General features: G+C 42.5%; 1 protein-coding gene across 1 annotated transcript in view; it reads left to right on the forward strand.

Moving 5' to 3' along the window:
* The window catches only part of RASA3 (RAS p21 protein activator 3), a 131,837-nt gene that overhangs the window by 29,457 nt on the left and 85,334 nt on the right, over positions 1-17,046 (forward strand). Inside the window, exon 2 of the mRNA XM_082218609.1 lies at positions 16,420-16,537. Within this exon, the coding sequence (XP_082074735.1) occupies positions 16,420-16,537 (118 nt within the window). The remainder of the gene's footprint in view (positions 1-16,419; positions 16,538-17,046) is intronic.

Consider the following 17,046-nt stretch of genomic DNA (forward strand, 5'->3'; position numbering starts at 1 on the left):
ATGCCTTAGTTTAGAGTACCAGCCAAAGCTGGAAAAAGGCGCAAGTTGGCCCCTGTACATCTAAGCAAGGGTACCAGATGACAGTGGCACCTTGGTTCTCGAATTCAATCCGTTCTGGAAGTCTGTTTGAGTTTCAAAATATTCGCAAACCAAGGCACGGCTTCTGGTTGGCTGATTGGCCCTGGAAACAACGGCAACAGCTGAAATGGACGTCCGGCTTCCAAAAAACATTTGCAAACCGGAACACTTACTTCTGGGTTTGCAGCGTTCGGGAGCCAATTTGTTCGGGAGCCAAGCCATTCGGGAACCAAGGTACCACTGTATTACTGTTTTCACTTTTGTAGTGGCTGGTTATATACTATGCCAGTCATGTAGAATTTAGAAAGCCATCTACTACTAAAAGGCAGCCAGCTGGGGAAAAATAAACAGCTTCAGGCTCTTGATTGATCCCTGTCAATTTGCTTTTTTTGTGTGTGTCTGCTAAAAGGGGGGTCAACCTTAATAAATGGGGTCATTCTGAAATGGCTGAATTAAGCTATCTTTCCCCTTTTCTACATGGGAGAAGACCCAATATCACCTGGTGGCTTCAGATTATCCCTTGAGGTGGTGACGTGGTGAGACAACTGTAGGGTTTCAGCATAGTGATGGGTCTTCTGAGTGTTGTGACATGCCTTGGGGATTGTGGCTAACCGCCTCCTTTTTATCCTACAAAGTCTAGTCTGAGCCAGGAGTTAGCGAGCCCCAATCTGTTATGTGTCTGTATGATGCACTAAAGTGTTTCAATGCCTTGTCACCATATGTCCATGAGGCAAACACACACTCACACCCTGCCTCATGGAGGTTTTGTTCCCAGTTAGCACTCCAGCTGCCAGCTGCATCCACTACCAGGCCACATCATTTGTTTTAAATATTGAATTTATATTCTTTCAACCCACCCTGGGACCTGATGGTGAAAGGTAGGTGATAACTTTAACTATACCTAGTTACTTGTGGAACACTAGAAAAGGTAAACAGTTTATCAGTGCATATACTAAGCTGTGCAGGCTTTTAAAAATCCAGGTTATCATATCTGAAGGAAACAATGAACTAGCAAAAGGAACTAAGCAATTATCCCAGGATCTCCTATTATTGAAGTGTTAATTAAAGTGACACTGTGTGCCTCTGAAATATATAGAAAGAACTTTAAAACAGTAGCAGGAAGAACTACTAAAATGTGGTGTATGAGCCAAATTAGATACAATTTCAGAAATTCTCATTTTGAGACTGCTATTTCCATTTTTGCATTGTAAGCAGCTGACCTTCACAGTTGTGGGACACCCCTTTGGAAACATGAGGACAAAACTTGCGAAGGGATTGGCAATAAATGTCCAGTGCAGCCATAAACCGTAACTGTAGTTTATTTTTAATTGTGATTAAGCGTGATGGGTTGTATTCAGTGATGTTTTACAAAGAAGAGACCCATTGAAATTAATGGACATAACTTAGTCATGCTCATTCATTTCCATGAGTCTACTCTTGAGTAAAATCTAGCTCAATACCACCCTATGTATGTATTTGCTATATTAACCAATATAGAAAATTCTTAAAACATGTCTGCACAGGACCACAGATTCATATAAAGTTCATATTTAAAATTGACTTTCATGCCACAGTTTCCTTCGAAGTCTGAATTGGATTTATAATTTGTCAGTTTAACTGTCTGTCTTGAAAAAAGAAATTGATTCAATGACACCATCCTATGAAGTCTCCATCTTCCCAGGGTTCAAACTCAGTTTATTGGCCCTCACCCAGCCCACCACTGCATAAAGGCCCCTGTCCAGAGCTTGCTCTGCCTCTCCTGGTTCAGATGTTATGGAGGAAATAGAGCTACATGTTGCCAATTTACCAATGGCACCATGCTCCAAAACTCCGAATGACCATTGTGCAAATGGCTTCATATAGCTATTTTTAAAAAGCACAGGAGGACAAATGTTGCCCCAAAGAACCCCATAGCACAAGTGCCAGGGGATTGAAGACCCACTCCCCCAATTGGGACCCCCTATTGGGTCAACCACACAGGGAGGAATGGAACCGCTGTAGAACAGTTCCTCCGATACCAGTACCACTCCGTTGATGCAGGATACCATGATCAAAAGCTGCTGAGAGCAGCAGGGTTACACTCTCCTTGTCATTCTCCCAATACAGGACACCTGTCAGGGTAACCAAAGCCAGTTCTGCCCCCGAACCAGGCCTCAAACCCCAACGGAAGTGGATCCAGATACTCAGTGTCATCCAGAAACACGACCACTCGGTTACAGAGCAATGAGGGATACAAGCCAAGAATTTGGTTTGCCTATGTAACCCAAAGTAAAGCAAAACGAAAGGAAATCAAACCTGAAAAGAACAAACAAGTTGGGATAAATACACTTTTGCAGTAGGTTAAATATTATTTGTTAAATACTATTTATGCCAAGTTGCTGTTTGTCCTTTGCATATTTAACTAGCCATGCCTTCATATCATATTGTGTTGATGACCTCTAGACCAGATTCCACCCCCCCCAATTCCTAATGTATCACTGAGAATGACTTCAAACTTGGTAAACCAGTGGGAAGATTTGATCTTCCTCCTTGCATGCTTGTTTTGACTGCCCAGTGCTGAGCTTACACATCTCCCCCTGCCAAGCCCAACACAGAGAGAACACCATTATATCTAGGCATGGCAGGTTCAGGTGTTTCCTCTGCCATAGGAGAACTTGCATGCTTCATTTCTCCTGCATGCTTTCAAAGCCTCTTTTAGCCCAAAGCAAAGATGAATTGATAAACAAAATTGCTTTGCTTCATTTTGTTTTAAAAATACTTTATATGCTGGTCTTCAGTTTGTTTCTGTGCATTTACAGCTTGCCATTCACTGTGTAGTCCGTTAACACGTAAAACTTCTTAATGCCTGCTAAACACATCAATTAAGCTGTACCAAACAGCAACCAAAGCTAGCAAAAGGAATCAAGAGAGAGATTCTGTGCTCATCCTCTGCCGCCCCAAAGTCCTAGGCAAAAAGATGCTTCTTGACTCGTGGTTGAAATGTACCGTATTTTTCGCTCTATAACACGCACCAGACCATAACACGCACATAGTTTTTAGAGGAGAAAAACAAGAAAAAAAATATTCTAAACATGTGATCTGACAGTGAGTTTGGAGTAGCCCAATGCAAAAATCCTGAGGATCCATGTGGATCCATGCTTTGTAACCACGGAGGAGGGAAGGAAGGGGAACCATGGATCCTCTGTTCACGACTGCAGCAGATCCCCACCACCACCTGCAGGCATTCGCTCCATAACATGCACAGACATTTCCCCTTACTTTCTAGGAGGAAAAAAGTGAGTGTTGTGGTGCAAAAAATACGGTATACAGTGATGAGGGGAGGCATGCCTTGGAAGGGAGGGCATTCCACAACATGGGCCCACCACAGAGAAAGCGCGCTCTTGGGCCACAGCCCCACAAACTTTACATGCATGCATTTTGACTTTTGTCCCTCTTTAAAAACAAAAGCCACCCACACAACCACACACCCCGCCCAATCTGAATTGAAATGCTCTGTTCTAATAGCCATAGTGGTAAACAATTTACTTCCCGACTACAAAGAGTTAAGGAGGGAAAGAGTAAGTAAACACATTCATGTTTCACTTAGAGATAAATGAGCATTTGTGAAGCAAAACAATCTTAGCATTTGGCTTTCATCACATTCAATATACTATAGGGTGAATCAGTCTTGGTTGGAGTTCATTTCTCGGATCAAGACTCATGTGATATTTCGTCTCTTGCAGAGTTCAAATTAGTCACTTTTGGGGGGAATGTTGCGTTAAAAAGGCATCATGCTGTGCGCTATTTGGTGTTTGATTTACAGTATGTGTTGAGTTTCTATGGCTGCTGCTTTCAGGCAGAGGAAAAACTATGCTTATTTGTAAGAATTTGGAACACGATTTGGTTGCTCTTTGCATGATAGTATCCTTTTTATGTTTTTATATTTGATAAGTGGAAAATTTCACCTTCGTGCACTTGAACCTTCATTCCATATACACTATTTTTAAAGCTCTCCTAATACGCAGCATAAATATTAGTGTTCCCTAGTTGTTTTTGTCACCATAGTACATATAGGAAAGACTATAGAAGAGCAAAGCAGTGGGTCTACGTATAGCCTACGTATATTTACTTGGAAGACCCATATTATTCACCAGGACTTGCTCACAAGTAAGTGTGCATAGAATTGGAGCTTCAGACAGGGACCACTGCCCTCATCAAGTGTATACAAGCAAACTGGCAACCATTAGAAGTTAAAAAATACCTCCAGTTAGTTGTCTCTTCTTATTCAGCCTGTGGACAACACCAACAGAAATGTATACTTTGGATGAATTCCGTGGGTGGGGATGGTTAAAAAACTGGTTTCTAAAACAAAGTCAACTTCTATCACTAGCCAATGTCTGAAAAAACTTCTGTTGCAAGGAGGTCATTCCAACATTGGATTCAAGCAGAATGAAGCTGGGATTTAAATTCTTAGAGGTGTGCCTTTAAAAATAAATAAATGAAACTGATAATGACCCCATATTTCTTGCAGCAGTTGTGTTTGCTACAGGAGCTAGAGCCCAGTCATCATTCTTGAGATGGCCCTGTACAAACTTGTTACGCAGGGGCCCTCCCACACACGATCCCATCCCTTAAGTACAATACCATTACTCATGGAAGAAAGAGCTTTATTTTTAATTCTGAAATAACACCAAGGCCCATTTGGAAGCTTTTTTGCCATGCACAAAACACACACTTGGGCATCAGGTTCATAGACACAGGGAAATAATTTTCCATAAATATCCCCAAGAATGACTTCAAACCAGCTGTCATGATAAACTACAATTGTGACATAGAGACACTGTGGTTAAAATAAATGAGAGCCCACCACCATACTTTTGGGAAATGTCAGCCTTCGATTCCACTTCCTTCAAATATGCCGCCATTTGGTTTCTGTTTATTTACTGAAGGCTGGATCCATAGAACTCCCCATTCAGGTTATTGCAGCTATTTCCAGATAATCTGGTAATTTGAAATGGCAGTAGCCTGTCGGGTACCAAACATTTTGGCAAATCCTGTGCAATCCAAACCTGCTAGTCTGGAAGTAAACTTGTACAGTGGAACCTCCATTTTTTAACGTAATCCGTTCTGGAAGAATGCTTGGCTTCCGAAACGTTCGAAAACCAAGGATCAGTGGACTGGCTGCAAAGTAATGGGGGGGGGGTAGAAAAATGCATTTTGGAAGCTATTCGACTTCTGAGGAACGTTCGAAAACTGAAGCACTTCCAGATTTTCGCTGTTCGGGAGCCAAAACATTTGAGAACGGAGCTGTTTGAGTTCAGAGGTTTGACTGTCTGTGATAAACCTATCCCATGGGAAACACTGTGAAGGTTGTGTACATTTCAAAGCTACAAATATAAGAATTTGCTTTATTCTGTTTTAAAACCAAAACACCTCAGTCCTTCTGTTGTTCTCTTTTGTTCTGAATGGCTTTGAACTTGCCTGCCAGCTTTTTGAATGAAAGGAGTGATGTCTCTTAGCATTTTGGCAGCGCCCTATACTTATGAGAAAATATATCTTATTTGGGTCAATACAGTCTGATTTTTGCCTGTCCTGATTATGTAGTTCATTTATCCATGACAAAGCAGTTCATTGGCAGAGAAGCCGTTATCTCCTCTGAAAGTGGGCCATTGAATGCAGGACAGCTTAAGTGGTAAAATTATTAGAGTACTAAATGAAAAATTAGCCAGAACTGCTGAATATCCAGATTAATTCTATTCTGCCTTCCGACAGCATTTGTACCATATAGTATTTTACGGTGCAATTCGGTTTTTTGCTAAAGTGAGATTTCATCATGTTGCATTTCATAATTTACAACAAATTTGATATTCAGATGTTTGTTTAGGTTCTGTAAAATTCATGCACACTTTTATTGTAAATATAACAAAAACTGAAATGTTAGTTGGATGCATATAAGTGTCTTCTAGGAAAAAATTATGGTATCCACTAAAGCAGTTTACTGCTATGAAGACGTTTAAACATTGTTGCAGAACTTTAATAAGAGTTTAAATGATGTGAATAGCAGAAGAAAAGAAAAAACATCAACATTCTGAATGTCATTAACATTCAGAATGAAATTTCCTGTTGCATTAGAAAGCTGGTGTAATAATGAGGAAAGTAAGTATATTGTTGGGTTTGGATGTGAGAAACTCATAAGTGGATCTGGGCAAGTCAATGTTCAACTTTATCAGCTGTTACAAAAATAAAATTGACATTGCGTTTCTGGTAGAGTGGGTGGGGCTAAAGATACTTTATTTAAAAAAAATACTCCGCAAAGGAGATGTGTTTGGTTGGTATATGGAGCAATGGAGAATAGCAATGGACACTTATTCCATAGTCAGGGAACTATGAATTCCTGGAGTTGGTCCTGTTCAGTTCAATAGCATTTGTTTCTGAATAGGCATGCATGTGATTGCATTGTTAATCTTACAGTATATAGGTCTTTATATGTAAGATTACATGCTTTCCCCCCCCAGGAGGGCCAAGTTGCATGAAGTAATTTATTGATATCTTACAAGACTAGTCATATATTGGCTTCCTGTTATGTCTTATAAGCTTTTCACTTATATTTTTCGCTCCATAGGACACACTTTTTCCCTCTTAAAAACTAAGGGGCAAAGTCTGTGGGTGCTATGGAGCGAATGCAGGGGGGAGGCAGGCAGGAAAAGCCCCCAAGAGCTGCACATAAGCTTCGCGCGGCTCTCGCGGGCTTCTCCCTAGGAGGGAGAAAGGACTGACGCGGCCAGCCTAAAGAGGAAGCCAAGGCAGCGAGCGGGATGGATCGCGCTCACTGCCTTGGCTTCTTTAGCCACGCTTCTTTAGCCACGCTGGAGAGGTTTAGCTCCCGGCTGGAGAGGTTGCGCAGCTATGGCAGAAGCCAAGACAGCCAGCAGGATGGATCTTGCTCGCTGTCTTGGCTTCTTTGCTCTTTGGAGCTGGCAGGGAAACCCGGGCTTCCCCCGCAGCCTCAAGAAGCTCTGGGAGAAGATTTCCCCCTCTAAAAACTAGGTGCGTCTTGTGGTCCGGTGCATCCTATAGAACGAAAAATATGGTATGTTCTTTTCATATGATGAAAGCAGCCACTGGAAAGGAGAGATAGTAAATTGTTACTTGTGTATGGACATATCCCCCCCCCAATACATCTAGTCTTGGAGTCAGTTATCGGGTAAGAACTATCGGGTAAGTCTCACCAAGGCAACGGAGTCCCGCCCACATGGGTACTATGAGTTTGGTGCATTTGGCACTCCGTCTATGAAATGATGCATCTCTGGCCCACACAGTCTTTACAAAACTCTATCCACATTAAATGATGTGATCAGCAATGCGCTAGACCGTTTGCCCAGTGTAGCTTTAGCTATAGCAGTAGTTCCTGCCACCACCGAATGACTTCCCTCACTGTGGTACAGATGTGTTTGTTTATACCGCTCGCCTTCTCTTCATAGAGAGGAGAAGCACAAAGCTGATGCTTTAGGAGATAATTGAGAAGAAGTAAGCAAAGTATTCATATGGCTCTCTTAACGTCTAGCTTTTGCCACACACATATATGGGTACTTCCTTTTAGCAGGGTTTGCTAACTTAGGGCTGCTATTTTTAAGGGAAATCGGCAAAAGGGACACTGCCAGTATGTACGGATTTTCCCGGACATTTTGCCGAGTTCCACCCAGACACTGCTTTGGACTGCAGTATTCTGAGTGTTGTTGTCGTTCAGTCGTGTCCGACTCTTCGTGACCCCATGGACCAGAGCACGCCAGGCATTCCTGTCTTCCACTGCCTCCCGCAGTCTGGTCAAACTCATGTTGGTAGCTTCGAGAACACTGTCCAACCATCTCGTCCTCTGTTGTCCCCTTCTCCTTGTGCCCTCCATCTTTCCCAACATCAGGGTCTTTTCCAGGGAGTCTTCTCATGAGATGGCCCAAAGTATTGGAGTCAGTATTCAGGGTATGTCTGAGAAATTCCTGACATAAGGCAACCCTAGTTAACTAAACTGCGGGGTTTTATTTTTTAAAAAAACAAAAGCAATTTAACAATTAGTAACATAATAACGTCTGGTGTTCACTTGCTTTTCACTTTTGTGGCATTTTCTGTTAGAGAAAAGGCTCTTTCTCTGAGAGCATGAAGTGTTCAATGCAAACGTCTCTGAGCAGATTTGGAAATTACAGCCACCACTAAAACTTTTACCAGGTGGGATGCATAATTAGCAGGAGAAGAATTGCTGGCAGAGGCCACATTTTACAGCTTTTATGATGTCTAGAAAGTCTTCCTGATTCTTGACTTGTAGTTTCCTGTCAGTATATGGCTTCATAAGTTCACATTACTCTTACACCCTCTGATGATTTGGTGATTTTGTAGTTACTGTCTTAGAGCAGGTTTTGCTAAATTTGATGTGAACTCAGGAATGTGGAGGTTGCTGCTCTGCTCAAAATCCCATTAAGGAAATGGTTTCCCACACACACACCTCTGCTGTGCGTGTTCTAAAATGGGCAGCTTTACTTACACAGGTCCCAGAGCCCAGCGCATATGCAGTTGCCATTCCTGTACATGGGGAAGCTCCATTGGATGCCAAAAAGAAGTCATTGTGTTCAAAGCAATGTGCTGAAATTTATAGCTTCATGAAGTTGTGGATAGGAGCTTGGCATCTCAGAGGCTGATATCCTCTGAGAGTTATAGGAAGGCAATCACATGATTTTGAGTTCTTTATCTTTCCTATACCTCAGAAGGAGAATACTGGACTAGATGGGATTCTTGTTCTCATGCAGCTACGCTGTATTTCTGATCACCATCCTCTTATAAATGACAGTTTGGGGATCTAGGACTGTAGTCAGAAATTCTTGAATGCCTGCAGTTTGGATCTATGTCAAATTTAGGCAGGCATTAGTAGATGCTTAAGTTTCCTGTCTCAAACCGTTCATCTAAAAATAACTTTAACGTGGTCACATTTAATTCCAAAAGAGGAAACCTCTAGGGGGAAGAAGCAGGTTAGTTAAAAGGAAGTTGGAAGGGAGGATCCAATCTCTTCTGGATCTTGAAGATCATTTAAAACCACTATAATAAAAGCTTAGCTGGAATGCACACCACAGATTAGGAAATGCACAGCCAACTTCAAGAGGACGCCAGCGTGGTTGATATGCTAAGTCAGAGAAACCATAAAATGGCAGGACAGCGTATGACATTTATTGTGGGCTCAAATAAGTCATTAGCAGTGCAATCCTATGCATGTCTACTGAAAAGTAATCTCCATTGAATTAAATGGTACTTACTAAAGATAGGAGTGTATATCAGATGTGGAGACCCTTCGTCCCTGCTAGATGTGGCTGAACTACAACTTCTTGCTGGGGCTGATCCAAGTTGTGATTCACTTGCACCTGGTGTATACAATTGCAATCTTAAGCTTTCCATCATCATCATCATCATCATCATCATCATCTGTATCCTTGCTTAAGAATATCTGCTGCCTGGTACCCAAAAGCTGCTTCTGATCTTCTGGAGCATTGGACACCAATCATGCTATTGCTGGATTCTTAAGCTTGGTATAAAGAATGTCAGAGTGAAATCAGTTTTCTTCTGAATACGCGCAAACACAAGTTTCTATCTTCCCCTGGCTGTTTTGGTTGTGGCACCAGGATTGTTTTTTTACAGAACTCTAAATGCTCTCTTGTGGAGACCTAGTTAAAGCATACTCTGCTTTTTGTTTTTAACCAATTATGTGACTTTAATTGTTTGCTTTTGTTGTATTTTTGTTGTAAACCACTCCAACCCTTTTAAATAGAAAAAAAATAGGGTATAGATATCAAATAAAGTAAACTAGACCACGTCTCTTGTGTCCGATGGGGCTTATTCCCAGATAAAAGTGCACTCCTTATCTTTTAGCATCCATAACAGCTAATCTTAAAGTAGTGCAAAATGTGAGAGATGCCCATCTCATCTTAGTCTAGGCAATCAGATAATACAAGAGGGAAAATGTTCTCACTCAGCCCAGAGCTTTAAAGTACTGAAATTAGCATCTGTAAAAAAGCCTTCAAGCTGAGACCACGATAATGCATGATTAGGAAAGCTTAATATATGTGTATCTATCTGTGCGCATGAAAATGAACTGAGAAGATTTTCACAAGCTTTAATGCTATGCGTGTAATTAACACGCTCCACTTTTTAAATAACTGCTGCCAAGCACTGCTGTGAAACTTCTAACAAGAACATCTGACCGAAATAGAAAATGAGATCACAGTTCCATGCTGTTAGATGTCGCTATCAAGAACAGTAGAAATGCTAAAATGGCATACAAGCTGTGAAAGAGTAGTTTGGAATGATATTTATTGGTCTGGCTTGGTGGTGGAAATGAAAGAACAGCGGAGGCTTTTAAGCCCCATGCAGTTTTTCAGGCAATGCCGATGACAGGTTAAAAATAGGGGGCTGGGGAACCAAGTTGTTTAACTGGTTCACGTATGTCTGAACTTGGATAGCAAAGGAGCTCCATTAGACGAGACCACGAGAAGCAATATTTCATTGCATTTACTAGGAATACGATGCTGTTACTTTAGGCGATTGTACTTCTTGAGCAGCCCAGAGTTCACCCCCCCCACCCCCCAACCCGCCTTTGCTTCCTTTGGGCCAATTCCCAACTGCACTTGCAGGAAACATTAAGTCAGAATTGAAAGGAAAACCCACTGTGGCTTGCCACAGAAAACAAAACGAAGAGATAATGCACATGTGCTTCATTTTAAAATAAATCTATGCATGTTGGCTTTAATGTTGCTTTGGTTCACATCCTATGTAATGCTGTCCGGTCTCAGTTCTTTTTTGTTTCATTCCAGGAGGTGTACCTTTGCAAGCAAAATGCAATCGGCTGCGATCATGGGCGTAGCCAGGATTTTTGCTAGGGGGTGCAGGCCTTTTGTTGGAGGGGAGCAGAACCTCAGTTAGCTATGTATTTTTATTTATTTTTGTTGATTGGGGGGCAGCGGCCCCTCCCTGTCCCCTCCCCCCTTGGCTGCCCATGGCTGTCATATTAAAATGGTGGTTCGTTTTAATAAGAGTTGTGATTAAAATTTGTGCATTTCCTTAACTGGGTTTATCTCTGGTGGTTTATTTCTAGATATTAAATAGAGCAAAAATCCTTAATGTGTGTGAATGGATGCATGTGTGCGCGCACACACACACACACACACAGCCTCTAACTGTTGAAAGGCCGGCAGTATTAGGTTTCTAAATCAGGTCATGCACACAGCCATCTGCATACTGATTCGGCAGCCAGAACCCTAGATTTTCAACTGACCTGTTCCTAATGTGAGCATTGCCTGCCAGCACCTTGTTATGTAGTGAAGCAGATTAAATTATGAGGTTTAGTGTGTGGCTTCCGCCACACAGGGGTTTGTCTTTCATTCCTTCCTATGACACACATAAAAATCCAACTCCTCACCCGCTATTCATAAAAAAAGATTTATAAGGAGAATTCACTTCTTGGATATCTATTCTATGATTCTCTTCCTCCCTCCCCCTTCCCCGAATTACACTCCATCCACCCCGGGATAGGATATGAGCCCAGGCTTTTAAATGGAGCCGGAAGTTACCAGCGCCAAGTTTTGGGACTTAATAAGAACATTTCAGTGGGACGCGGGCGGCGCTGTAGTCTAAACCACTGAGCCTTGGGCTGGCCGATCGAAAGGTAGGCAGTTCGAATCCCCGCAATGGGGTGAGCTCCTGTTGCTCGGTCCCAGCTCCTGCCAACCCAGCAGTTCGAAAACACCCAAAGAATGCAAGTAGATGAATAGGTACTGCTCTGGCGGGGAGGTAAACGGCATTTCTGGGCACTGCTCTGGTTTCGGTGTTCCATTGCGCCAGAAGGGGCTTAGTCATGCTGGCCACATGACCTGGAAAAACTGTCTGCGGGCAAGCATCAGCTCCCTCAGCCTGTAAAGCGAGATGAGCACCTCAACCCCACAGTCGTCTGCGACTGGACTTAACTGTCAGGGGTCCCTTTACCTATTAAAAACATTTAAGCACATGCCTTTCCCTCGCTTGTAAGGAACTTGCTTGTGTGTTGCAGTTGTGTCACAGGGGTTTAGTCGATTGATTGATTGATTGATTGATTGATTGTGCTTTTATATCACACCATTCTTCCATTATGAGGTCTCTGACAGGGTCCTAAAGTCCTCCTTCCTCTTTCCCGAAACCTAGTCAGTTCTTTCCCAAGTTTGGGAAAGGGGTTGGAAGGCTCTAGGATCCAGCCAGAGCATTGCTTCTCCTTCCCAAAGTCTGGTGCCTCAGCTGGCTTTGGGAAGGTGGGTTTGGGCAGAGAGGTGGGGTCAGATCTTTGCCTTGCCCCCTGAGCATGCAACAAAGCCATGTGCGACCTGTGGGTTCCATGTCAAAGTACTCTTGTGGCCCCACTTGGTATGAAAAGTTGGGCCGCTCTGTCATAGGGTTTTTTGTTGGTTGGTTTGTTTGTTTACAGTGCACACAGGTTCTGTGGCAGAGAAGTCAATGTGAAAAGCATTCACCAACACTAGGGCACTGGTTTCAAATTTTCTAGAGCACCTGAGGCAACATCTATGCAGTTCACACTGCATGGCGAAATGGTCTTATTAATGGTGGTGGTCTCCAGGATTTCAGAGCATCACACTAATAATCCATGGAAACTGGAAATGGATTGAGCACTCAAGAATATCTCACTGAAGAACTGACAAATTCCCACACATTACTGAAAAGACTGTCTCGTTTTTCAAGATGACGTGGTACTTCCTTTTTTATGCACTCATTTGTTAGAAAGTTAATCTCTTTCTTTTACTAATGTTCTGGTTTCAGGCTTGCGATGAAAAGTGTGAAAGCATTCACCTGACATAGGCCTTTTGAATTGACTCATTCAGATGTTTTGGGGAATAGGATGGAAACGTATTCTCAAAACAGTTAAGTAAATGCAAGCCCTATGTGGGCATTCGGGTCACTCACATGTAAACAGGAGTGCAAGAGGGGAGCAAGCTCTAGTGTGTCGCCCTCATGCCAAGTTACAACTCTCCTGGAATTTGAGGAATTTGAACATTGAAGCAGGGAACCTCCTCTACTTGTGGCAATTCCCCATGCAATCCAAAAACCTGACTGGGGGAAAGAGATGTGCTGGAGGAGGCGGGGCTTGGCAGCATGCCCATGCTCACCCTCATATGTTTACTTACATGCCAGTAAAAAGAACACTCAAATAGGACTTACAGTCTTGGGTAGAACCTAAAAGGAATGGTATTAGGAGGTATTGGCTCAAGAATTGCAAGATAGATAGTTTCTCATTAAAATTCAAGCCAGATACATTTCCCCCACCTTACCTACAGCAGGAATTGTACATGGTTAGGTAGTATCGCTTGACTCATTTGGGCCTATTGTCGTAGTTATCGGCTGCTGTTGCTAGTCTCTCTCCAGTTCCTTCCTCCAGTTCCGTTGAAATTGGGTGGTAATTCATAGAGTGGATCCATGCCTGCCATCTCAACTGTTCCAACTGGAGACCTGAATCTTAACACATTCAGTTTTTGTTGTTATTTAGTCATTTAGTTGTGTCCAACTCTTCGTGACCCCATGGACCAGAGCACGCCAGGCACTCCTGTCTCGCACTTCCTCCCACAGTTTGGTCAAACTCGTGTTTGTAGCTTCAAAAACACTGTCCAACCATCTCGTCCTCTGTCATCCCCTTCTCCTTGTGCCCTCAATTTCCCCCAACATCAGGGTCTTTTCCAGGGAGTCTTCTCTTCTCAGGAGGTGGCCAAAGTATTGGAGCCTCAGCTTCAGGATCTGTCCTTCCAGTGAGCACTCAGGGCTGATTTCCTTAAGAGTGGATAGGTTTGATCTTCTTGCAGTCCATGGGACTCTCAAGAGTTTCCTCCAGCACCATAATTCAAAAGCATCAATTCTTCGGCGATCAGCCTTCTTTATGGTCCAGCTCTCACTTCCATACATCACTACAGGGAAAACCATAGCTTTAACTATACGGACCTTTGTTGATGTCTCTGCTTTTTACATTTACACACTCAGACGTGGTTGCAAATAAGATTCACCCATCTGCTCACAAATTGCTACCCCTTGGTATCTTATCAGGAGAGAGTGTTCTGGGTTTTGTGTATCACCTGATGATAATCTCTCTCTCTACTGCAGAAACACAAAACATAGAGCGCTTGCTTCTGGAAATCCTCAAGGGAGCAGAAAAGGCTTCTCCTTGGAAGAAAACCATTTGCAAGTTTTAAGGGGTGAAAGGGAAAGTTGAATTCGTTTTCTAACAGGCTTCTGACTTCTACTGCACCAAACTGATTAGTGGACCCTTTCTGACGCTCTCCCATCAGATGTCAAAGCGATAAACAACTACCTGACATTCAGAAGACATCTTAAGGCAGCCCTGTTCAGGGAAGTTTTTAATGTGTGATATCTTAGTGTATTTTTGGTTTCTATGGAAGTCGCCTAGAGTGGCTGGGGAAACCCAGCCAGATGGGCGGGGTACAAATAATAAATTATTATTATTATTATTATTATTATTATTATTATTATTATTATTGGTGCACTATGACTCCTTGTTCTTGTGGAGGCAAAATGGCACCAGCCCTATGAAACGTGAGACAAATCCACGTTTTTACACTTTTCCCTGTGGCAGGAGTGGTTGATGCCACTTTGAGAAGCTGCTGCACTGTGGACCTCTCCTAGATGGTGCGCGCTGAGACTTGCAAAGGAGTGTGGTTTTGTCGGCTCAGATAGCTTAGTATTGTCAGTTGTCAAAAGTAATGGTTTAGGGCAGTAGCTGTTGCAGTTCTTGTTTTTTTAAACTTTTTTTATTCAAAATTAAAACAAAACATATTATCCAGAAACATATCATCCTTATTCCCCCCACCCCCCCCACAAAACCCACCCCCACCCCCGACTTCCCTCAGTTCCAGTCTTTGATTTCTCTGAGAATGCTGTTTTCTGCATGTTACACAGTTGTATAGATCCTCAAACTATTTAGCCGATTATTATCAATAAAAAGTGTGTGAATGTTTATTCAAAGCCAGCCAAGGAGTCCAGTTTGCTTTGTTGCGTCTTCAAATACTTTGTAAAGGGTTCCCATTCATCTTTAAAGTCACAGTTATCCTTGTCCCATAGCTTATATGTCAGTTTTGCCAGTTCTGCATAGTCCATCATTTTTTCTTGCCATGATTCTTTAGCTGGGGTTTCTTCATCCTTGTGCTACTAGAACTCTCGTGGCCGTTGTCGCATACATGAAGATGTTTTTCAGCTTTTTCAGCTGGTGCAGTTTTAAGAATGAGATGGCATTTTAAAATTACATGCTCAGTATTCTATGTTCCCAGTCAAATGTGATTTTACCGTGTGTGTGTGTGTGTGTGTGTGTGTGTGTACCTTCTCTGTCTCACTATGCACCTAATACAGTGCATATCTCCACATGCATACTTGATAAAAAAAGAGCCTCACTTCTTCCCACCTTTGTATGCTTTGTCATCTGTGAAGGGGAGGGGACACAATAGAGCCTTAGATAATGTTTGAACTGGTCAGAGATTGTGTGTGTGTGTGTGTGAGAGAGAGAGAGAGAGAGAGAGTGAGTGAGTGAGTGAGTGAAGTGAGTACAGTAAGTACTTACGCAGGGGTTATGTTTTGGGGGTCGCTCCAAATTCGCATAAATAGTGGTGCCTCGGGTTACATACACTTCAGGTTACATACGCTTCAGGTTACAGACTCTGCTAACCCAGAAATAGTGCTTCAGGTTAAGAACTTTGCTTCAGGATGAGAACAGAAATCGGGCTCTGGCGGCGCAGCGGCAGCAGGAGGCCCCATTAGCTAAAGTGGTGCTTCAGGTTAAGAACTGTTTCAGGTTAAGAACGGACCTCCGGAACGAATTAAGTACTTAACCCAAGGTACCACTGTAGTCAAAGTCCATTGGGTTCAGTGGCGGGTGGAGTTGCCAAAGTCTTCCCTCGATGCCCACTTCCTTTAAATTTTATTTTATTTTATAAATTGCCAAGCATGTAAAGCTGAATGTATGGAAGGTAAAAGTGTGCTACTTGTGGTTTTGCTGTACTCCACTCCTATCAGTGTTGTTACCTCTTCAGGGGTTTTAGACAAGAGGCCGAACCCAAGTCCCCATTGTAATCCCATAGCTGAACCACAATACTAGGCATTTTAAATGTATATTCAATAGGAGTAAAAACCTGCAAAGTACTCTGGTATATTCAATAAAAACATCTCCTTTAGGTGGTGATTGCCTCCCAGCTTCCACAAGTGGGACAACATTTTAAGAATTCCAAAATTTAACCATGCATTGTTTCTCCAAATACGTTTCCCTAATTCTTTTCCTCTTCTTCTTTTTAGGAGAAGCTAAAAATCTTCCTACGTATCCAGGGCCAAACAAGATGAGGGATTGCTACTGTACTGTAAACCTGGACCAGGAAGAGGTTTTCAGGACCAAAATAGTGGAGAAATCACTATGGTAACAACATTTATTTTGAATTAAAAAGTATCCTAGCAGTTTTCTACTGTACATTTATTTGGAGTTCAAGATATCTTATTTTGCTTTCTGGAGAAGAACTGCATCAAGCTTCTGTCACTTATATAAATTGCCCAGTAGTATCTCAGAATCCTGGCATCTTGTATTTTTCCTTGTAAAAACACACACACAAAATGTTATTTTCTTGAGAAAACCCATAGATGAGATGGTAATTGCTGCCTTATTTGGGAGTTGCAGTTCACGTGATTTTAAGAGTTGTGTGAGGGGGATACTGGGGCTGTGCTTGTTGGTTCTTCCCATCCTCTCCCCCACCTACAGACTGGGGTGGCATATCTGTAGAGAAAGAGCCTGCTCTGGGTATAAGCACTCATATTTAGAACCCGGTTATACAGGGTTTTGCATCATGGGGGGGGGGGCTTGTTTGTGTCTCACAGGTTCCCCTTTACAAATGTGTCCCCCCACCCAAAGTGTGGATTGCGGGTATTGGGAGC

The sequence above is a fragment of the Podarcis vaucheri genome (genome assembly GCF_965113315.1).
Source record: "Podarcis vaucheri genome assembly, chromosome: 4".
NCBI lineage: Eukaryota > Metazoa > Chordata > Lepidosauria > Squamata > Lacertidae > Podarcis > Podarcis vaucheri.